The 24741-nt window shown below is 41.8% G+C and overlaps 1 protein-coding gene across 1 annotated transcript in view; it reads right to left on the bottom strand.

Annotated features, from left to right (window-relative positions):
* The window catches only part of jakmip2 (janus kinase and microtubule interacting protein 2), a 224883-nt gene that overhangs the window by 69133 nt on the left and 131009 nt on the right, over positions 1 to 24741 (bottom strand). Inside the window, exons 5-8 of the mRNA XM_055643376.1 lie at positions 18871 to 19086; positions 15619 to 15760; positions 3195 to 3379; positions 334 to 390 (exon numbers count right to left, since the gene is read on the bottom strand). Coding sequence (XP_055499351.1) covers positions 334 to 390; positions 3195 to 3379; positions 15619 to 15760; positions 18871 to 19086 — 600 coding nt within the window. The remainder of the gene's footprint in view (positions 1 to 333; positions 391 to 3194; positions 3380 to 15618; positions 15761 to 18870; positions 19087 to 24741) is intronic.

Below are 24741 nucleotides of genomic sequence, written 5' to 3' on the forward strand. Positions count from 1 at the left end.
AACCCTCTGTCTCACCAGGAAACCCTGGGAATCCTTCTCCACAGATCACTACCACCTTGGTTACCGTCTCCACTCTTTTCTCCACCACTCGGCTGATCTGTCAGACATCCCTCTCCTTATTTGGGCCCACCTCGCACTTCCTATATCTGGTCCCACCCCTTCCCCTCACCTCTTTCTGCCAACCATCTCCCATCTACTCCATCAGTTTGAAGAAGGGTCCAAACACAAAATGTGACCTGTCCATTTACCTCGCCAAGGCTGCCTGACCCCCGAGTTCCTCTATCAGTTTTACTCAGGGTTGCAGTATGTGTAGGCTTTGCATCTACAATTTACCTTGATATGCTTTGCGTTTCGCTTGTGTCTTTTGCGGCGAAGCAGTCGCTCTCGGTCCTAAACAAAAACAGACAAGCACTGAATTGACCCAGAGATTCTTGGAAATCACGTGTCATAGGATCAAATACAAAAGGACAAAGCCAAGAGATCCAAATGAAAGAAATACATCCCATTGGAACAATCCATCTGCCATACATTGAGTTGTGTATACAGTTCTTTGTTCTGTTGAAAGACCTTAAATACACAATGAAAACGACTCACAGGCTAAGATGCACATTTGTGGCTTCTCAAATGCTCTGCATTTATTACTGCTCCAGGAATGGCTATCTCTGGACTGAGTATCTCTGAAGGTGCAAATGCTATGAATTTCCCTTTAATTTTCAAGATGGATTTAAAAAATGAACACGGTAGTGAGAGTGAACTGGCGTGCTGGAGTAGCTCAGCGTGTCAGACATCATCTCTGAGAAAAAGCATTATTTTTCTCCAGAGGTGCTGCCTGACCCATTGAGTTACTACAGCATTTTGTGTTTATCTTTGGTATAAACAAGCATCTGTAGTTTTTTGTTTCTACTGTAGTCTTCTTATTATCCTTCCTAAGTACCCTGCACTACTGTTCCCCATTGGTTCTTTTCTACTTTTGTAACTAAATGCATGAAATTTGTACGTAACACCCAATGAATAGACCAAGGGATGCAGCTGATTCAACTGTTCACTGAAACATTCTATAAAACACCAGTGTTTCCTTCTAAATAACCGCAGCAAGGAAAGTTGACTATCTTTCCATTATTCAAAGTTTAAAATAATCAGCAAAATGATGCTTCATTGTAGCATGGGCTGTGTTATACCTTGCTTTTCCTATAACTGGGAATCTTTACTGGAAATTCCACCTATTTTGTATCTACACTCCTTCATGCCGTCTACTTAGAGTCAGACAGCATGGAAACAGGCCCTTCTGCCCAACTTGCCCCTGCCGGCCATGGTGCCCCATCTATGCCAGTTCCACCTGCCCGCGTTTGGATCATATCCCTCTTAACCCTTTCTAATTCATGTACCTGTCCAAATGTCTTTCAAATGGTGCTATCATACCCATCTCAATTACCTCCTCTTGCAGTTCCTTATACCCACTACCCTCTATGAGAAAAAGTTGCACCTCAGGTTCCTATTAAATCTTTCTCCTCGCACCTTAAATCTATGTTCTCTGTTTCTTGAATCCCCCACTCTGGGTAAAACACTCTGGCTAATACACCTCTATAAGATCAACACTCAGCCTCCGTTGCTCCAAGGAATGAGGTCCTAAGTTGTCCAACTTCTCCCGAAAGCTCAAGCCCTCACATGCTGGTAATATCCTCATAAATCTTCTCTGCATTATTTTCATCTTAATGACCCTCAGGATTGGGATCATTTCCATTGCAAATGTATAGACACAATGCCTGTACTAGATGCTGCAGCAGCAATGTTATTAGTCACTGACCCTGATGAAAATGTTATATGTACTGTAAATATCCAACATTGTTTCATATTGTAGTAGTCTATAAAGCCAACCCAAAGGCAAAGCAAGTCATGGTATGCAGACAGAAATATACACAGATCTCAAACATTTATCTGCAATTCCTTGATATACTTTTTAACTAAGATATTAGCAAGCTTTTTGTCTATCATCCCATTGTCCACCATGCCCACAGCTAGTTAATAGAAAAACAATCCTTTGCAACTGTTACTCTTGAAGTATTGATAGGTACCCAGCAGTAACAGAATGTTTGTGTATGTAATAATGGGTTGATCTTGCTGTAGGTCTACTGGTTGCTACAGTGACTCACATGCCAACTGGCCATCCTGACATACTCCATTCACACAGGAGAGTCTCTGAGCTTCCCATGGGGACATCACCTGGCCTCTAATGGCAGGGGACAGCATCTGCTACCAGTGATTCACGCCAAGTTGACACGGGCAGTGCACATCCGCACTTTTTGAAGCTTCACATGAGCAGACCTAGCGTTGAACATGGAGGATAGACACAAAATACTGGCTTAACACAGCGGGTGAAATTTCAGGTTGACACTCTTCTTCAGACTGAGAGTCAGGGCAGAGGGAAACTATAGATATGGAAGGGTAAGGTAATCCGATGATGATCAAGGAAATGTAGAATGGTTCATTGTTGGCTGAGGGGAAGGTGACAACGAGGCATACAGACAGTAAATTTATTCAAGAGGACAGTGAAACTGGTCATGAAACTAGGGTGGGGGAGGGACAGAGAGAGAGGAAAAGTAATGTTTACTTGAAGTTAGAGAAATCAATGTTCATAGTACCATTGGGTTCTAAGCTGCCCAAGCGAAATATGAGGTGTTGTTCCTCCAATTTGCTTTATGCCTCACTCTAACAGTGGGGGAGGCCCAGGACTGAAAGGTAAGTGTGAGAATGGGAGGGGAGTTAAAGTGTTTAACAACCGGGAGACCGATACATGATTGAGTGTTATCAATCCTCTCAAAATGTTTGGCAGATATACAACGGCTGAGGAACTGGGCATTACTTCAGTCATGATAATACACATGGATGCATGAAGGCAAATGCAATCCAGTTTCCATGCGTGAAAGTTGCGTGCAGCCTTTGCCTTCTACTGTCTGTCCTTTCCAACCCTCCCAATGTCCATCCATCTTCAGATCATTAACTCTAGCCTCTGCTAACTCTCCCAATCTTCAGCCAGCTACAGTCAGAAAGGCTCTACACAGTGCAGGGCTCTTGTCCACCCTATGTATTCCAAATGTCATTGATTGGTAATCTTGGATCAAGTATGTGTGGGTTCTCAACTGGGTTTTCCCCAACATGTTGGTTACCAGCAAACCACAGGAGCTCCAGCCACTCACCCTGGTCAAATCATCAATGATGTTTTGTTGTTCGAGAACCTGAAGCTTTAAAAATTCAACTTCTTGTTCTTCATGAGCTTGGTCAAGATCATTTAAGGAGCGTAATTTCTTCAAGGGAAAATGGGAGCCGATCTTATCTTTCTGTAGGAATACAAAGAAGAAAATGCACCAATCAGTTATAAATTATCTTTTGGAAAGCAATTATTCTCTTGCTTGCATGAAATGGTAATGTTGTAGAGCATAGACCATAGTTTAATGACAGTCATAGTACTTCAGAGTATAACTACAACTACTAGCATTACTCTCCAACTGATTCTTTAAGGGCCTGTCCCACTGAGGGGACCTAATTTGCGAGTGTAGAAGAGTTTAGGAGAGTATGAAAAAGTGTCATGGTCGTGTTGTATCGCCAAAGTAGAACACTTCCTTCGATCTCCTTCGACCTCCTTCGACCTCCTTCAACGATGTTGAAGAGTAGCTTCGGGAAAATTGGACACTGAATAGCGGAGAGTGAAGATGACCTCCTTCGACCTCCTTCGACTATGTTGAAGACTATCTATGACTACCTTTGACTACCTTTGATTACCTTCCATTGCCTTTGATTACCTACGAATATTGCTTTTTTTTCCATGGCGACCTTTTTTTACTTGCGGGCATTTTTCAGCATGCTAAAAAAAAGCCACGATCTAACTGAGGCCCTCGAGTACGCGGGGACCACTCTTGAGCATGAAGGAGAGTTATAAAGACCTCATAGGACCTCGTGTTGACCATGCTGCGAGCATGAGTTGAGGGCAAACTCATCTAAACTCGCCAATTAGGTCCCCGCAGTGGAACGGGCCCTTTAGAAACTGAGATCTAAAGAATGGGTACCAGATAGATTATGTATTTAGAACATTGAATGGTACCATGCAAGAATAGACCCTTAAGTCCACAATATCTGTGCCAAACATGATGTTGAGTTAAACTAAGCTCCGCTGCCTGCATGTGGTCCATAGCCCTCTATTCCCTGCATACCCACGTGCCTGTCTAAAAGCCTCATCAATATGACCATCGTACCTGTGTCCACTACCACCCCTGGCAGAGTATTCCAGGCTCCTACAACTCTGTGTAAAACAAAACTTGTCCTGCACATCACCTTTAAACTTTCCCCTTCTGACCTTAATGGTCTCAAATCTGAGAAAAATGTTCTGTCTACCCTATCGATGCCTTTTATATACTTCAATTAGGGTATATGTTTTATTTATTTGGTAGGATTTCAATTCCATTCACATCTAAATTATTGCTGTGACCTTCACATTGGTCTTAAAATGACCATAGACCCCCCCCCCCCAAAAAAAAAGACCCCCCCTAACTAGTAACTGTTCTTGTCTTCTTAGCAAACCCCTAGGGATAAAAGATAGTTTCCAGGTGGTGAGGCAACTGTTGAAGGCAATGTTAAATCTCTTCCACAGATGGGCCAAAAGATGGTTGATAGGATAGTTGTCGTTTTGCACCAGGTCTGCTCTTCACGCTGGGTTTCTGTAAGCTCTTGACACATGGACTTGAGATTCTTGGCACTTTCCAAAATGCTCCTTCTCCACTTTGAGTGGTCGTAGGCCAGAGATTCCCAGGAGTTAGTGGACATGTTGCATTATTTTCAGGGAGGCTTTGGCAAGATGGCGCCCAACCCAGGGCAAGATGGTGCCCAACCTAGGTGACTATTTGCGTGTTAGCTCCAGAAGCAGATCCACAAACACATATTAGAATCACTCTACATTCTTAAATCTCTATTCCTACAGCAACATTTCTTCGACTATGATCTTAAACTTCTCTGAGATCTGACCTTGTGTCGATTCCCTTGTCATGTATCGATACACTATGAATGACTCGATTGTAATCATGTATTGTCTTTCCACTGACTGGATTGCACGCAACACAAGCTTTTCACTGTACTTTGGTACACGTGACAATAAACTAAACTAAATATTCATAAATCATTTGTTCTATCAATCTGATGATCTTTTCCATGGACAGTGCCGTAGAGTGCCTGTTCTGACAATCTAGCATTGAGCAACAGAATATTGTGGCGTGTCCAAGCGTGTGGACTGAGTGCAATTATCATCTCAGTGGTGAGAATGTTGGACGGGGAGAAGTTCACTTGGCCTGGAGGTTCACTTAACCTACCAGTAAATTTTAGAGGTGTAGGAAGCAAATACAGGTACTGGTTTGAACCAAAGATAAACAAAAAATGCTGGAGTAAACGGGGCGGATTTTGTTGAGGCAGCTCTAGTGGTATTTTGCCAGTGTCTTGTTCTGCCTGCTGTGGATAGACCATGCCACAAGGGTGTACATGGGGGCATGGATCACAACTGCACAGCAGACCATGATTTTAATGCTAGTCTAAGGTCTTGTTCTTCAAACAGCTCTTTCCTCAGTTGCTCAAATGCTGTATGGAGGCATTGAAAATTATGGTGAGCATCATCATCAATGTCTGCCTCGGCTAAGAGATGACTTTTAAGATATGAGAAGTAGTCTGTATTTTCCAGGGTCTCCATGTGAAATTTTTTTGTTAGAGGACAGGGTTGCACAGTGGTGGTTGTATGGACTAAACCATCGTAACTCCATTGGGCCGATTTGCTTCCCATTTCCCTGCTATTCCTAGTCAAACAGCTGCTTTCAGACTGAGATAAGTGATAAGGTCAAAACACGCACATAGCTAATTGCGCAATTAAGCTTGTGTACAACCCTGCACAGCAATCCCAATACACCTTCTGTGCTGTTTAAGAGCATTTATCTTCCATTAAACCTATTCGAAGCACATTCTGAACTTTAATTATGAGGCAGTAGCACTGTGCCTTCCTGGCAACAGTACGTTCTGTGGTTAAACATATTACATAACGAATGACACAAAATGCTGGAGTAGCTCAGCAGGTGAGGCAGCAACTCTGGAGAGAAGGAATGTGTGACGTTTCGGGTTGAGACCCTTCTTTGCATAAGGGAGGGTCATTTACAAATAAAAATAGAATAACCACATTCTTATTATTGAGTCCAGATTGGAATATCAATACCACTTGGTATCTGGAATATGACTTGATATTTAATTTTCTTAAAGTATTCAGGTTTGTCACCTTATCCCAAAGATGTGCAGGTTAATAAGTTAATTGGCTGCTGTAAATTACCCCTAGTGTGAAGCAATAACTTTGAGGGATGGCCTTGTTTTTCTACAGTAGACATATTTTTCTCATTGTGTTTCTGTGCAATCTTTATCTCCTTTCACTGTCTTATAGAATGTATGGATAATTTATATCTAATTTATGTTTTAAGCACTTGTCTGAGTCTGTGATGCTACTTTAAGCAAGATAGTCACAGTACCTGTACGTCTGTGTACACTTGTGCATTCAACAATAAACTCGACTTATCTTGACTTGAACTTAATGGAATTGTGCAGAGAATAAAATGGTTAGGTGTAGGATTAATGGATGATTAGTGGTTGGTCCGGGCTCAATGGGTCACGTGCCCTGTGTTCATGCTACATCTCCTTACAACAAAATCAAACCAAATATGATGGATGTTCCCAAATAACATTTATTAACTGGTTTCTTCTGCTCCAACCTTCATCTATTTTAAGTGTTTGTTTCAAGAATGGATCGACTGGAATTTAGAAGGATGAGAGGGTATCTTATAGAAACATATAACATTCTTAAGGGATTGGACAGGCTAGATGCTGGAAAAATGTTCCTAATGTTGGGGGAGCCAGAACCAGGAGGTCACAGTTTACGAATAAGCAGTAGGCCATTTAGGACTGAGATGAGGAAAGACTTTTTCACTCAGAGAGTTGTGAATCTGTGGAATTCTCTGCCACAGAAGGCAGTGGAGGCCTATTCACTGGATATATTCAAGAGAGAGTTAGCTATAGCTCTTCGGGCTAACAGAATCAAGGGATATGGGGAGAAAACTATGGGAGCTGTGTACAGGCCACCTAACAGTAGTAGTGGAGTTGGGGATGAGCCTTTTCTGTTGCTGCTCCGGCACTCTGGAACACCTTGCCATTGCACATCAGACAGGCCCCCTCACTGTCCATCTTCAAATCCACCCTAAAAACTCATTTTTATTCTCTGGCTTTCGACACTGGCTGAGACATTGCTCCTGTTTTTAGTGCTTTTAATGTCTTTTAATTTTTACTGTTTTATAGTCCTTTGTTTTACGGTTTTTAATGGTTTGTAATAACTTCTTGTCCATGAGTTCTCATGTACAGCACTTTGTGGCAACTGCAGTTGTTTAAAGAGCTTTATAAATAAAGTTATTATTGTTATTAATATTATTATTATTATTATTATTATCAAACAGGAAATTAGAAATGCGTGCAACAAAGGTAAAACAGTTATAATGGGTGACTTCAATCTACATATAGATTGGGTGAATCAAATTGGCAAGGGTGCTGAGGAAGAGGATTTCTTGGAATGTGTGCGGGATAGTTTTCTAAACCAACATGTGGAGGAACCAATGAGAGAGCAGGCTATTCTAGATTTGGTATTGAATAATGAGGAAGGGTTAGTTAGCAGTCTTGTTGTGCGTGGCCCCTTGGGCAAGAGTGACCATAATATGGTTGAGTTCTTCATTAGGATGGAGAGTAACATTGTTAATTCAGAAAAAAGGGTCCTGAATTTAAAGAAAGGTAACTTTGAGGGTATGAGGTGAATTGGCCAAGATACTGGCAATTGATTCTTAAAGGGTTGACGGTAGATATGCAATAGAAGGCATTTAAAGACTACATGGATGAACTACAACAATTGCTCATCCCAGTTTGGCAAAATAATAAAGCAGGGAAGGCAGTGCATCCGTGGATAACAAGGGAAATCAGGGATAGTATCAAAACAAAAGATGAAGCTTACAAATTAGCCAGAAAAAGCAGCCTACCAGAGGACTGGGAGAAATTCAGTCCAGCAGAGGAGGACAAAGGGCTTAATTAGGATAGGGAAATTACATTATGAAAGAAACTGGCAGGCAACATAAAAACTGACTACAAAGGTTTTTATAGATATGTGAAGAGAAAAATATTAGTTAAAACAAATGTAGGTCCCTTGCAGTCAGAAACAGCTGAATTGATCATGGGGAACAAGGACATGGCAGACCAATTGAATAACTACTTTGGTTCTGTCTTCACTAAGGAAGACATAAATAATCTGCCGGAAATAGCAGGGGACCAGGGGTCAAATGAGAAGGAGGAACTGAGTGAAATCCAGGTTAGCCGGGAAGTGGTGTTAGGTAAATTGAATGGATTAAAGGCCGATAAATCCCCAGGGCCAGATAAGCTGCATCCCAGAGTACTTAAGGAAGAAGCCGCAGAAATAGTGGATGCATTAGTGATAATTTTTCAAAACTATTTAGATTCTGGAGTAGTTCCTGAGGATTAGAGGGTAGCTAATCTAACCCCACTCTTTAAAAAGGGAGCAAGAGAGAAAACGGGGAATTACAGACCAGTTAGTCTAACATCGGTAGTGGGGAAACTGCTAGAGTTAGTTATTAAAGATGGGATAGCAGCACATTTGGAAAGTGGTGAAATCATAGGGCAAAGTCAGCATGGATTTATGAAAGGTAAATCATGTCTGATGAATCTTATAGAATTTTTCGAGGATGTAACTAGTAGAGTGAATAAGGGAGAACCAGTGGATGTGTTATATCTGGACTTTCAGAAGGTTTTCGACAAGGTCCCACATAAGAGATTAGTATACAAACTTAAAGCACACGGTATTGGGGGTTCAGTATTGATGTGGATAGAGAACTGGCTGGCAGACAGCAAGCAAAGAGTAGGAGTAAACGGGTCCTTTTCACAATGGCAGACATTGACTAGTGGGGTACCGCAAGGCTCAGTGCTGGGACCCTAGCTATTTACAATATATATTAATGATTTGGACGAGGGAATTGAATGCAACATCTCCATGTTTGCAGATGACACAAAGCTGGGGGGCAGTGTTAGCTGTGAGGAGGATGCTAGGAGGCTGCAAGGTGACGGATAGGCTGGGTGAGTGGGCAAATGCATGGCAGATGCAGTGTAATGTGGATAAATGCGAGGTTATCCACTTTGGTGGCAAAAACAGGAAAGTAGACTATTATCTGTATGGTGGCCAATTATGAAAAGGGGAGATGCAACGAGACCTGGGTGTCATGGTACACCAGTCATTGAAAGTAGGCATGCAGGTACAGCAGGCAGTGAAGAAAGCGAATGGTATGTTAATATTCATAGCAAAAGGATTTGAGTATAGGAGCAGGGAGGTTCTACTACAGTTGCACAGGGTCTTGGTGAGACCGCACCTGGAGTATTGCGTACAGTTTTGGTCTCCTAATCTGAGAAAAGACATTCTTGCCATAGAGGGAGTACAGAGAAGGTTCACCAGACTGATTCCTGGGATGTCAAGACTTTCATATGAAGAAAGACTGGATAGACTCGGCTTGTACTCGCTAGAATTTAGAAGATTGAGGGGGGATCTTATAGGAACTTATAAAATTCTTAAGGGGTTGGACAGGTTAGATGCAGGAAGATTACTCCCGATGTTGGGGAAGTCCAGAACAAGGGGTCACAGGTTAAGGATAAGGGGGAAAATCTTTTAGGACCGAGATGAGAAAAACATTTTTCACACAGAGAGTGGTAAATCTGTGGAATTCTCTGCCACAGAAGGTAGTTGAGGCCAGTTCATTGGCTATATTTAAGAGGGAGTTAGATGTGGCCCGTGTGGCTAAAGGGATCAGGGGGTATGAAGAGAAGGCAGGTACAGGATACTGAGTTGGATGATCAGCCATGATCATATTGAATGGCGGTGCAGGCTCGAAGGGCCGAATGGCCTACTCCTGCACCTATTTTCTATGTTTCTCTGTCTATGTTTCTAAAGCAGGAACGGGGTACTGATTTATGATGTTCAGCCATAATCATATTGAATGGTAGTGCTGGCTCGAAGAACTGAATGGCATTCTCCTGCATCTATTTTCTATGTTTCTATCCCTTTTTAATGAATAAAATCTTGTTGATATTGGTTAATTCTATGACATACTAGGTGTGATGCCTTGTCTTCCAATTTTTTTTTTGATTTACCTTTTCTATATGAATTAATTTTAGTTTTTAGTTTCAGAGATACAATGCAGAAACAGGCTCTTCGGCCAACTGAGCCTGCGCCGACCAGCGATTCCCGCACACTAACGCTATCCCACACACGCCAGGGAGAATTATACCAAAACCTGTACGTCTTTGCAGCCTGGGAGGAAACCGAAGATCGCAGAGAAAACCCACGTGGTCACAGGGAGAAAGTACAAACTCAGTACAACAGCACCCGTAGTCGGGATCAAACCCGGGTCTCTGGCGTTGCAAGAGCTGTAGGACAGCAACTCTACCACTGTGACACCTCATTGTAATGCCTACATTTTCAAGCCTTACTCCATCATTGTTTACACCTCAGGTACACAAAAAAGCTGGAGAAACTCAGCGGGTGCAGCAGCATCTATGGAGCGAAGGAAATAGGCAACGTTTTGGGCCGAAACCCTTCTTCAGACTGAAGTCAGACAGACTGCTGCACCCGCTGAGTTTCTCCAGCTTTTTTGTGTACCTTTGATTTTCCAGCATCTGCAGTTCCTTCTTAAACACATTGTTTACACGTCAATGGCCAGGATTCAAGTTGCAAGGTGTCAACTGGAGAAAACACTGAGCAGGTCAATCATTTACTCCAATATCTGTACTCCACTCATAGAAATAGTAACTCAATTAATCAGCTTATGGGAATGGTCACTCATATTCTCATAATGCTACCCATCAGAGTGGAACTCAATTTTGATGTTAATTTTAAATAATTAAGTCCACACATAAAAAAAACTCGATCTTTCTTTCGATAATCAAGAGCTAATTTTTATCATTTTCTGTACACGTTTTTTCATATACTAGATTAGAAATGTAACATTAATGACTAATAATAATAACCCATTGCTTAGAAGAAGGGATGCATGAAATAAATCCAAGATTTTATATATTATGTGATTCCATTTCAATAAGAAAATAAAAACAATTGCAAAGGAGAATTGTTGACATACTACACGTGCTGCAAATTACAAGACTTCTCTGTGTTTCAGATTTGTTAGTGCATGGACTACTCTAGTTTTGCTCAGTGATGTATCTTTGCTTGCACCACACACTTAGATGCCACATCCTAGATTTTGGATCATGCATATATCATCCAACTAACTTAACATCCTAATTCCTTTGCACCAGTTTCCCCACGTTAAACAAAGTCATGCACAGGCGTCCTCCATGAAGACAGTCACACCCATTTAGAGTGACCGCTGATGATGATGATGAATTCCTTGCAGCCACTAATTCACCTCCATACTCATTCATGCCCCATAGTTCTGTCTCCTGATCAACACCAACAATCAGTTCTTCTTCCCTTATTCCTTGGTCTTGCAACCAATCTGTCCGACCCAACTAGTCGCTGCGACTGCACCTGCCACACCATCGCTCTTCCTCATAAACCTACCCAGGCAGTACTGCTCTAACACAATGGTTGTGTTCCTAAGAAACCTCAGAGGATAATCACCTGCCAATCATCTATCCAAATCCACCCTCTGTGAGTGCAAACAAAGACAAGAATAACTGCTCAGAGCTGATTAAATCCACATTGATCCATGGCACACTCTTACAAACATCTATTAACCCAGGTCGAAGGTGGGAACTGATTCTGATCACTGGGGCTGATTCACGTGCAATGAGGACCTGGTGAAGGTCAGAAAAGATGTGCCTTTGTGAACTTCAAATCCTCTTGAAACTAATCATCTTCAAACAATGGTACACAAAATTGCTGGAGAAACTCAGCGGGTGCAGCAGCATCTATGGAGCAAAGAAAATAGGCGACACCGGAAATTGGAGGAACAGCACCTCATATTCCGCCTGGGTAGCTTGCATCCTGATGGCATGAATGTTGAATTCTCCCAATTATGCTAGCCCTTGCTGTCTCCCCCCCTTCCTTAACCCTCGAGCTGTCTCCTCCCATCCCCCCGCCCTCGGCTCCTCCTCCTCCCCTTTTTCCTTCCTTCTCCCCTCCCACCCCCCATCAGTCTGAAGAAGGGTTTCGGCCCGAAACGTCGCCTATTTTCTTTGCTCCATAGATGCTGCTGCACCCGTTGAGTTTCTCCAGCAATTTTGTGTACCTTCGATCTTCCAGCATCTGCAGTTCCTTCTTGAACATCTCCAAACAATGCCTCAGGGCCCAGAGGAAGTAACTGCTCCTCCTCCAGGCACCACAAGCAAACTGTTGATTCCTCTGCCAGAAATATTTATTCTCCAGTACACAACTTCTTCAAGACTCTCCCAAGACCTGGCAGGAGGTCTGTCATCTGAATTTCACTTAACTCAACTAATATTCTCTGCTTAATGTTTAAGAAGGAACTGCAGATGCTGGAGAATCGAAGGTAACCAAAAATGCTGGAGAAACTCAGCGGGTGCGGCAGCATCTATGGATACTCTCTGCTAATGATTTCCCTGCTCTCCTTAGCTCTTCTCTGTCCAAACTCTGCTTGGGGCTCATGGTGTCTTTTAGGAAAATCGGAATTCATAGATTGATCATAATAACTCAAGTACAAGTAACAATAACCAGAAAGGAACATAACTGAAATGTAGTAAGAGATGTTGTTATTTTACTGGAAGGTGGAGAATGCACAGTTCCGATTGTTGAATGGTGTGAACTAGTCACACCCTTGGGCCCAGTCAGTCAATAGTAATACGCTATTGAGATTGACAAAATTCAGTCAAATTAAAATCTATCCTTCGACTTTGCAGAATGTTTGTCTTACTATGAGAGACAAGGAGTCAAACATCATTATGATGGATAGAGCTTGGATAGAGTGGATGTGGAGAAGATGTTTCCACTAGTGGGTGAGTCCAGAACTAGAGGTCAGAGCCTCAGAATTAAAGGATGTTCATTTAGGAAGGAGATGAGGAGAAATTTATCTGGTCAGAGGGTGGTGAATCTGTGAAATTCTTTGCCACAGAAGGCTGTGGAGGCCAAGTCAGTGGATATTTTTAAGACAGAGATAGATAGATTGTTGATTAGTACGGGTGTCAGAGGTTATGGGGAGAAGGCAGGAGAATGGGGTTGGGAGGGACAGGTAGGTCAGCCATGATTGAATAGCGGAGTAGACTTGATGGGCCGAATGGCCTAATTCTACAATTCCTTATGACTATATTATATTGAAGACCAATCACTGGGCTAGCAGAACCTTACTTTCCTTCACAAGATCTAATGTTGGCATTGCTGAATGCACTTTAGGCATTTCATCTGACAACATTGAGTGTTATGAACTGAAACAGTGTATTCTGCAAGTCTCAGATAGTGTGCGTCAGGCATAGACTGGGGTTTACAGCTGAGATCACCCGATCAATGAGTCTTCAAATGGACACAAGGTGCTGGAGTAAGTGGCAGCATCTCTGAACAACATGGATAGGTGACGTTCTTTGGAGCAAAGGAGGCTGAGGGAATACCTTATGAGATGTACAAGATCATGACGGGCATTGAAAATATGAGGGTTCAAGGTTTGTTTCCCCCAGAGTAGAGGATTCTAACAATAAAGGCGATAGGATTAAAGTGAGAAGATAGAGAATTAAGAGCATCCTCAGGTGCAACTTTTTCATACAGAGAGTAGCCCGTATCTGGAACATGCTTCCTAGAAAGCCATCGAAGCTGATACAATTACAACTTGAATTTGACATTTGGACGGATATCTTGGAGAGACAACGAACTGCAGATGCTGGTTTACAAAAAAAGACACAAAGTGCTGGAGTGACACGGGCAGGCAGTATCCCTGGAGAACATGGATAGGTGACGTTTTGGGTCAGGACCCTCCTTCAGACTGATTGCAGGGTTGGGAGGAGTAATAAAAAATTCAAATAAGGTTATTAACTGATTGATAGAAACATGTGCAGCATAGTTACATAACACTGTTAATAATTCTGTCAACCCAGTGATGGCCACACTTTGGAGCAAATCAAACTCTGGCTCACTGTGAGTTATTCCAGCAACTGTCAGAAACTACAGGTATATCACATGGGAATTTAGGCAAGGTTATACCCAGTGGAGAATCCACTGCAATGGATCTCAGCATCCCAGTGGAACGTGTTCGTCTTGCACTGATGCACTGTCTATGTTAATGGCAATGCAAAATACAACCAAATAGGTCAGCATTTGGCAAAATGCCAAAGTGGCAGGAGTCATGTCCATGGCTGGTAGACCCGGATGACTCTCGGATTATTCCCAAGTGTCCGAGGCTCAGACTGGGGCATTGGGCATAAAATTAAATAATTCCCTACCAGAAGATCTTATGCACGGAATTTCACTAAGACCAATGGAATGGGAGCCATCTGTTAATGAGAACCTGGGAATGGCTGTCTAGAGCGTAAAGGGCATGAGATCCACATGACAAACTGTATTGGAAATATATGAGTATATGCATTTATGAATTAGGCCATTCAGCTTCTCAATTTCCCTTCAATATGATTAGAGGTGACCTGACTGTAAACTTCTACGCCCAGCAACCTTTGAATAGACATGGAGCCAAACACGTCATGTTTTACTGCCACCGGTACGTTGTTCTTTGTTTCATCTAAATACTTCTTGCCACCTTCTATCTCAGCAAGTCATGTCATTAGATCGTTCCTGAACCATGAACAACCTGCAATGCACTCATCCTTCCCCCTAGTAAATCTCTCCATGCTTTAAGTTTACAATCGTTGTGCTACATCTGAATGGTGCAACATCTCATCCATGCTGGGCAATAGCTAAATGATCCATTGCGTCAGAAGGAACTGCAGATGCAGGTTTACACTGAAGATAGACACAACATTCTGGAGTAAGATTGAGCTCCAGGGGCTAGTGGAATCAAGGGATATGGGGAGAAGGCAGGCATGGGTTATTGATGGGGGACGATCAGCCATGATCAAAATGAATGGCGGTGCTGGCTCGAAGGGCCAAATGGCCTTCTCCAGCACCTATTTTCTATGTTTCTATATTTATTTGTAACTCTGCGAGGCAGGCAGCATCTCTGGAGAGAAGGAATGGGTGACGTTTCAGGTTGAAAAACACCACTTATCTCTTTCTCTCCAGAGGTGCTGCCTGTCCCGCTGAGTTACTCCAACATTTTGTGTCTACCTTCAGCTCAATGATGGATGATGGGCAGAAAGTCAGGTCCATTTGGGGCAAGCAGACCACTTGCTCTGGGTGGGAAATTGAATCTGGGAAAACATTGAAGGAAACAGCATTCTCCCAATGACAGCCTGCTACCCATCGGAATGCACCCCATTCTTTGATAGCATGATACTAATATAACCCATACCTCAAATGATCCATTCTGTGACATGGATAATCACCAGAATCGACCTCAGTGGGGTAGATTCACTGTCAGAGGACAATGAGGGTACGAAATATAAATATATTCATGAACTTTGGACATAAACGACCTACCAGTTCATTCCTTTCATCCACCAACAATGTGTTCCTATCTTCAAGTTTCCGAATGACTGAGTTAAGGTCTGCAATCTTGCGCTGATTTCTCCGCATGTCCTGGGTGAAAGAACAAAATTAATCACGTGCAATATACACAAGCTCAACTAGTGCTGATAACATCATCTCTGGCCACTATTCCGCTGCTTCATTCAGCTCATTGAAAGCAAGAACAGCAGCTGGACAAAACATAAAATGTGTGGCCAAAACATGAAAGCAAATGTTCATTTTCAGAACAAGCAAAGGTACTGCACATCCTGGTAACGTAAAAGGGGAACAGAAGTTGCTGTGGACACTCAGAGCAGGTGCTAACATCTTCTCTTCTATTTTGTTAACATTATTTATAGTTTAGTGTAGAACAGAACATGCCCCTTGGCCCACAATATGTGCGTCATAGATGATGCCAAGTTAAACTAATCGCTTCTGTCTGTAATGATCCATAACACTCTGTGGAATTATTTGCCACAGAAGGCTGTGGAGGCCAAGTCAATGGATATTTTTAAGGCAGAGATAGATAGATGCTTGATTAGTACGGGTATCAGGGGTTATGGGGAGAAGGCAGAATAATGGGTTTAGGAGGGAGAGATAGATCAGCCATGATTGAATGACAGAGTAGACTTGATGGGCTAAATGGCCTAATTCAGCTCTTCTCACTTATGACCTTATGACAATTTCCTATATATTCATATGCCTCTCTAAAAGCTTGTTAAACATCACCATCGTATCTGTTTCTGTCATCATCTCTGCCAGCATGTTATAGGAACCCAATCATCTTGGTGTAAAAAACTTGCCCTGCACATCTCCTTTAAATTTTCCCCTTCTAATCTTAAAGCTATGCCCTATAGAACATAAAACAAACGATTCATTTAATAGACAATAGACAAGGAGTGTTAATATACAATAGGTGCAGGAGTAGGCCATTCGGCCCTTCGAGCCAGCACCGCCATTCAATGTGATCATGGCTGATCATCCACAAGCAGTACCCCGTTCCTGCCTTCTCCCCATATCTCCTGACTCCGCTATCTTTAATAGCCCTATCTAGTGAAGTGAAATGTTCCAAACCTGGATAAAAATCAGTCAATGGGACTTTCTAAAGTGAACCTCAAGTTCTACCTTGCTAAGGAGGGAAAGATAAAGAATATATTAATGGGATAATTCAGGAAATGAAAACATTGGTGCAGCAAAGATCATTTTGTTCTGTATGGAATTTAATAATTTATTTGCACAAAGTTCAGGGAAATCCAAACAAAGATTATCAGTTTGAGAAAAGAGCTATTTAATCTTGAATTTTGAATTATTGTCAATTCATTATATACTCGAGAAATCCATTGATCGCTTTTTGGCTTTGCTCAATTTCTTACTTGAGCAGGTATTTAGTGACATATTAAGAAATAACAAGTAGGTGAAATTATTTTTTTAAACAGACAACACAGATCAGAGAAATTGAAAAATTGTAAATATTACGCTTTGGTTCACATTCATCACTGATAGAACGCCTGATAGGCATGAATACAATACATTTCACATCTGCAGGATATCCAAATGCACCATCCCATTACTGATGCCATCCGTAATAATGCTTGTAACGATTGTTTCTGCTTCTATATGACTATTTTACGACGCATTTTCACGCAGTCATCATCTCCACAACTAATGATAATGAGTAAGGTAACCTCGACAGTCAATTTTGGTGATGTCTAAGGCTTTGGTATCAGTAAAAGATAATGAAAGGAATTAAAACAATGTCTTGAAATTGAAAGGTCATCATGAAATGTAACATTTCATCTAAAGGTTATTGCACCAGATAATGCACCATTCTTTCCCTACTGCAGTAGAGCATTAGCCTAGATAGTCCATACGGACCTGATCAAACTATGCACCATGCACCTGGGCAAAGGGGTCCTCGTCCTAAACTGGATCCAGACTGCACAGAAAGACATCGAATAGTGAAAGCCCAAGGTAGTGTGGATGTGGAGAAGATGTTTCCAGTAGTAGGAGCATCCGGGACCAGAGAGCACAACCTCAGAATAAACAGATGCACCTTTAGAATGGAGATGAGGAATTTCTTAATCCAGAAAGTGGTGAATCGGTGGAATTTAATGCAACAGATGGTGGTGTTTATTGTTAAAGTGGAGATTGATAGGTTCTTAGATTAGTAAGGATGTCAAAGATTATGGGGTGAAGGCAGGAGATTGAGGTTGAGAAGGCAAAAATAGGTCAGCCACGGTCGAATGGCAGAGCAGACTCAATGGGCCGAATTTATTCATTCTGTCCCCATATCTTATGGTCTATGTTGTGTTCAATGGGCAGACTGCCAACTAATGCAGGGATAATACTATTAACCCTGAAGCCAAAGTGCCACGCAGCTAATGAGAAATCTGAGTAAAATATTTTCCGTTGCGGTCATTTTAAGCTATTTAATTGTAGCAGTCAAATTCATAGAGCTTGTTTCCTGCTATGCTGCAAATAAACATGGAACTCTGTCAGACATTCCAGTACAGTAACAGGGAAGTTCAGTGAGAGAGTAAACAGAAGACCTGCTTCTTTAGGCAAGTGAACATGAAAGAGTTATATGTGAAAATTGATGACAGGAGTTCTGCATTATTTTCAGGCCAGTTTTCCTTTCTCAGGACATGGTGGTTAAAAATAATTCATCAGTTGCAGTTTATAAAATCTTCACAAATACAAATTACCTTTTTCAATAAGTGCACAAATGATTGCTTCAGATTCCTTTCTGACACTTGAAATATTCTGACACTTGCTACACTCCTTGATCCTGTATTCTTAGTTTATTGTATTGAACTTATTTCTGTAAGGGTTATAATAATACTAAACAATATATTATTGACATGGTTATTATTACGTGCCTACTAATTGTATTGTTATTATTAGTGTGTGGGATATTGGTTATTCAGTCTCATCCCACATTAACTATGGTTCCTATTAGAGATTGCTGCATTGGGAAATTATGTTGTGTAGCGCAGGAAGTCCTCTGGAGGACACGTGGAGACGGCATGTTGACTTACCTGCTACTGTGATTGCCTCTGATTAAAGAAAAAATCCCACCTATAGCCCTATTTATTATTCATGGCTCAGAGTAACTGGTGTAATCAAAGCCAAAATCTTAGGGTTACAATCTTACTCAGAATCGGTAAGTGTAAGCTGTTTACCGGGCTGCCAGGGTGATCCATGTTATCCCGTGCACTGCCAGGCACCTCCCGTTTCGGACTGCTCATGCCCATGTTGCATTCTGCTTCCTTCGCCAGGAAGAGTTGTTCATCCAGCGCCTCCTTCTGGAGTTGCAGCTTCTGTGAGTAACCGGTCTGCACCTCCATCTCTTTCTCCAGGGAAAAGATCGTTCGATCTTTAGCTTTAATCTCATCCATCTTGAAACACAAATCAAACCAAAGGATTTAAATACCAGTGAAAGTGAATCATCTCCCTCTGTCCTCCACTCTGTTCTCACTCTCTATTGTAATTTCTCTCAGCATGCCAACATTAAACACATTTTTTCGCAGGAATTTATTGACCATAGAATTGCAAACTCTTGTCCAACTTTCCAGTTGTTTCATCAGAAGTGTTTTATTTCAGTGATTTCTTAATTTAATTTATCTTAGTAAAGTACACAAATATATTTGTGCTGCCATTATGAAATGCCGCAGAAACCGTTCATATTTTGGGTTGTCAACATACCTGACAACATACCTGAGGACATTATGGCCTTTGATATGGTCTATTATGGTCTATTTTATAATGATTTGCTCAGTCTCCATAATTTGGCTGGGTAGTGGCAAATGAAGTGTTTCAAATGGTAGCTCAATGGGCAAGGACTTTTGCTGACGTCTGGCACCTTCTAATCTTTCTGTGTTTTGACCATTTGCATTTGGAAGACATCTCAGTTATGGGAGATGTTTTAGGGTAAAGCATGTCAGTGGTCTTTCAGGCAAAGTACGTATTGTATTAGTACTTGGGATACTTAGATTCTATTCCTTGGAGTGCAAGAGACTGAAGGGTGATCTCATGGAGATACATACAATCATGAGGTAAACACATGGGGTGAATGAATAGTCTTTTCCCCAGAAGATTAGAGGAATCAAGAACTAGGGCATAGGTTTGAGGTGAGAGTAAACAATTTACTCAGAACTATGTATAGTGAAACTTGTACTGAATTGTATACAACAATGAATGTTACTGTACCTCAGTCCATGTGACAGATAAAGTACCATAGTATAGGCAGATAACTTTTTCACACAGAGAGTTGTGGGTTTCTAGAAAGAACTGCCAGAGGAAATATCTCAGGCAGGTAAAATTATTACATTTAAAAGACATTTGAAAAGGTTCCTGGCTAGGAAAGGTTTGGAAGAACACGAGCCCAATGTGAGAAAATGGGACAGAATCAGGCATCTTGGTTGGCATGGATGAGTTGGGCCAAATAGCCTGGTTCTGTTTTGATCATCATCTTCCAAAGTGGTAGAAATTCTGCAGATTGGTGGGCAACAAATGTGTAGAAAACAAATCAGTAGAATGGAAAATACTGTAGACTGTAATAAAGGATGTAATTGCAAAACAACTAAAAAGGAATAATAAAATTGAGCAGAGATAAGATGGATTTTGGAAAGAAAAATCACTGCTGCCTTATTTATTACGGTCTTTTGAGAAAGTGGCGAGTAGAAAAGTTAAGCTGGAGGAGTGGGACGATTAGTGAATGTGGTGTATTTAGAATTACAGAAGATTTCCAGAAAGGTCAATAAGATTAGAGCAAATTAAATTGGGAGTATAATGCTGGCATGGAAAAAGGAATGCAGAACAGAAAGTAAAGAGTGGGAAGAAACAGTTCCATTTCACGTCGAGCAGGGGCCCATTTTTGGGCAAGTTTAGGCTGAGGGAACAAATGTCAGGTTTCTATGCTTGTTGCGGTATCATAACTGGATGGAACTGCTCGTAGGATCATTAGTAGTGAAGAGGATTTAAAGATGTTTCAAGGAAAAATGGACAAGCTAAGTGTGTGGGCAAGACAGGGCAGATGGAAGGTAATGTAGGATAAGAAATGACCCACTGTGCACACAGTCAAAATAAATTGTTTAAATGGAGAAATATTTAATAAGAAAAAGTGATGCTTAAAGTGGCCTAGGTGTTCTTGTACGCACGCCACTGGAGGTAAACCTGTGGTGCAGCAAACAATTAGTAAGAAGCTTGAAATGTTGCCTTTCATTATGAGAGGACTCGAGTACAGGAGAGATGTTTTACTGCAAATATACAAGACCTGACAAGATTACCAAGATGTGAACAGGATTAACCTCCATCACTGAAAACAGATACACTTTCCATAGGAGGAGTGCAGCACAAATTCAGTGGGCAGACTCCGGCATGGACGTTTTGCCTTTGCCACATCACGATATGTTTAGTAGACAAGGTGTGTGCTACCTGGAGTTTAGAAGAATGAGAGGTGATCCTGATGAAACTTACAATATCCTTGCAGAGAGATCCATGAGTATGAGAAAGCTAGAACCATGGGGCCCAGAGTCACGATAAGGGGTAGGCTATCTGGGACTGAGATGAGAACAATGTCTTTCCTCAGACTCTCCCACTGAATTAATTCAACACAGAGACTGATTACTATCCAAATAATAAGGGAATCAAGGGATATGGGGATGATGCAGGAAAATGGAGGTGAGATAGTTGATGAGCCACAATCATGAATGCATGGTGGAGTAGAACTGGATGAATCATTCCTACTCCTAATACTTATGTACATATCAATTCTGAAATAATTTGTTCTGAATGATTTGTGACATAATCCTTGTTGAGTATATTAATAGGTGAAAATGGAAATTGCTTATATTGTAACATAAAACAGCTTTCCCTTTGAAGAATAAGTACAGTTTGGTCTCAGACATAATTCTTTCTTTAGAATCAGAACCGACTGAATGGAATTCAACTCCATGCTTTCCCTCACATGCCATTTCAGCCCTCCTTTCCATTCCCACACCGACCTGTCTAGCCTTGCCCTTCACTGCTAGGGTGAGCCCTGAAGCTAACAAAAAGATCAACACTTCATATTCCACCTGGAAAGTCGACAAGTATGAACACTGATATCTCTAATTTCTGTTCGCCTTTGCCACTTGTGTTTTTGTACATATTCTCTCTCTTTCTCACACACAATCTTTCTCTCAGTCACTCTCACATGCAGTGGCTCTCTCTATCTATCTCTCACACACACAGTCTCTCTCTCACACACACACAATACAGGCTCTCATAAACACAGTCTCTCTCACACTCTCTCAGTCTTTTTCACTCACACACAATCCCACTCATACATTCAGCCTCTCTCTTAAATGTACAGCCTCTCTCTTACAAACACGGTCTCTCACACATGCCCAAACTCTCTCACACACATGCATGGTCTCTCCCTCTCTCACATGTACAGCCTCTCTTGTACACAGCCTCACTCTTTCACGTACTCAGTCTCTCTGTTACACACACAGACTCTCTCTCACAGACAATCGCTCTCACACCAGCTTCTCACATACTCGCAATCACTCTCACACACTCTCTCACTCACTCTCACACACACACTCTCTGTCTCACACACACACACAGTCTCTCTCTCTCACTCACTCTTACACACACTCTCTCAGTCTCACACACACACACAGTCTCTCTCTCTCTCACACACACTCTCTCACTCACTCTCACACACACTCTCTGTCTCACACACACACACAGTCTCTCTCTCTGACACACAAACACACACTCTCTCTTTGACTCTCACACACACTCTCTCTGACACACTCTCTCACTCACTCTCACACAGAGTCTTTTTTTCTCTCTCACACACACAGTCTCTCTCTCTGACAGTCTCTCTCTGACAGTCCCTCTCTCTCTCTCTCTCTCTCTCTCTCTCTCTGACACAGTCTCTCTCACACACACTCTGTCACTCACTCTCACACACACTCTCTGTCTCTCACGCACACAATCTCTCTCACACACAATCCCCCTCTCTGACACAGTCTCTCTCCCTCCCCCCCCCCCCCCACCCCCCGGACAGACACACAGAAACACACACCTAGTTCTATCTTACCCTTCATCTCTCTCTCAATGTTCCCATTATCCCCTTCCTTCCTTCCTTCCTTCCTTGTCAGAACCTTTGTGTTTCTGCTCATCACCCTCCAGCAGCCTTCTCCACCTTCATCCTCCCCTCCCCCCCACCAGGCTCCATCTGCCTTATTTATCCTTGTCAGCTTCCACCCATCACCCACCTGCCTCTCTCTGTCTCCCAACTCCACCCCCCCCCCCACCCACACCCCCTCTCTTCCCACCCCCGGCTACACCTATCCATCATTCCTCACCCCTCAGCGGTTCAACTATCGCCTCCCTTCCCCTCCCTTCTTTAAACTAGCAATCTATTCTCTCCATTCTCATTCCTGTAACAGACCTTGAACCAAAACACACAATTCCTCCAATCCCCCCCCCCCTCCCCCCCCCCCCCCCCCCCCCCCCCCCGCTGCCCAAATGCTGCTCAACCCATTGATTTTATTAGCCTTCTTTGTGTATGAGCATTTTATCAAATTGTAATGCCTGATCATTTCCAACACACAGTGGGCTGAGATTGTTAGGAGACTCCCAACCCTATACTACTACCACACCAGATAATAAACATACTCATCAAATTAACATGGCATTGACCTTAAGTGAATTTTATGAAAATATTTTTTTCTGATGTGTCTTCTTTTTCCCCTTAGAATAAAAGTTCAAGACCAGGCTTGCAAAATAGGATTTATGCTTCTAAAAGCATGCCATATGATATACCCTTTGAAATTAATACATTTCATGAAAGATGAACACCTATTCAATATAAACCTTTTGTGAAGGTTTTACTGTTTTACTCTTTCGTAGTTGGTCACCATCTTGTCCTTCATTGATGGGAAATTTTATTTTTTTAAGAACCAATACATTAAAACTAAAATAACTCAGATTTAGCTTATCGGTCATTGTGAGATAGTAGACGGCATAAGGAATGAAAGAAAAAAATGTTATCTCACCATCCATTACTTTGAGCTGAAAAGAAAGAAAATTAGAATGTGCGATTACACATGGCATGTTCAAATAATGGCTACTTTTCTGTGTCTTATCATTCAACTATGTCCAATCCTAGTAACCTGTACAAATCTCAATACAAATTCTAGCTCCAGTAACTATTTAAAAGTCATTTTTGAAGATGATTAATTATGCTTGATATGCCTTCCTATTTCTGGTTAATATAATATGACCTTCTGATATGTTTGCAGAAATGGCTCACTATTCAATTTACTTCCCTAGTCAATCCTTTCATATCAACTGAATGAAATTCTCCAAGCAGCAAATGTTTCTTCTGCGTAAGTCTATTTCAACTAGTGAAGAATTCATTGAACTAAAAATCAACAGATGTGCACATTGATACATAAAGCAGTGGCAAAGGTTAAAACTTTCTACATTTTGCCCATAATTGTTAATCTAATGATCCTGCTTTAAATGTGGTGTATTGCCTAAGGTCATCAAATGTCATACTTATTTTCGCACAAAAATGAACCAGATTCAGTTTCATTAAGCCTCATAAATGAAACTTTGTTAATTTAGCTATTTTAATGACTCAACGGCATATTGAGAAATCTAAGAGGAACTTGCATTTGGCTGGTTGAGGAGCAGACTAGTTCTGCCATAGAGATATAGTATGGAAACGGGCCCTTCGGCCCATTGAGTCCACATTGACCATCGGTCATCTTTCACACTAGTTCTCTGTTATCTCACTTTCACATCCTCTCGCTATACATTATGGACAATCCGCAGAAGCCAATTAATCTTCAAACCTGCACTTTTTCGGGATGTGGGAGGAAATCAGAGCACCCGATTGAAACCCACGCGGTCACAGGTAGAATGTGCAAACTCCACTCAGACAACACCGGAGGTCAGGATCAAACCCAGGTCGGTCTCTGTGAGGCAGCAGCTCAACCAGCTGCATCACCGTGTTATCTTTAATGTGCTACATAATCTGTCCTCACAAA

The sequence above is a fragment of the Leucoraja erinacea genome, chromosome 11 (genome assembly GCF_028641065.1).
Source record: "Leucoraja erinacea ecotype New England chromosome 11, Leri_hhj_1, whole genome shotgun sequence".
NCBI classification, from domain to species: domain Eukaryota; kingdom Metazoa; phylum Chordata; class Chondrichthyes; order Rajiformes; family Rajidae; genus Leucoraja; species Leucoraja erinaceus.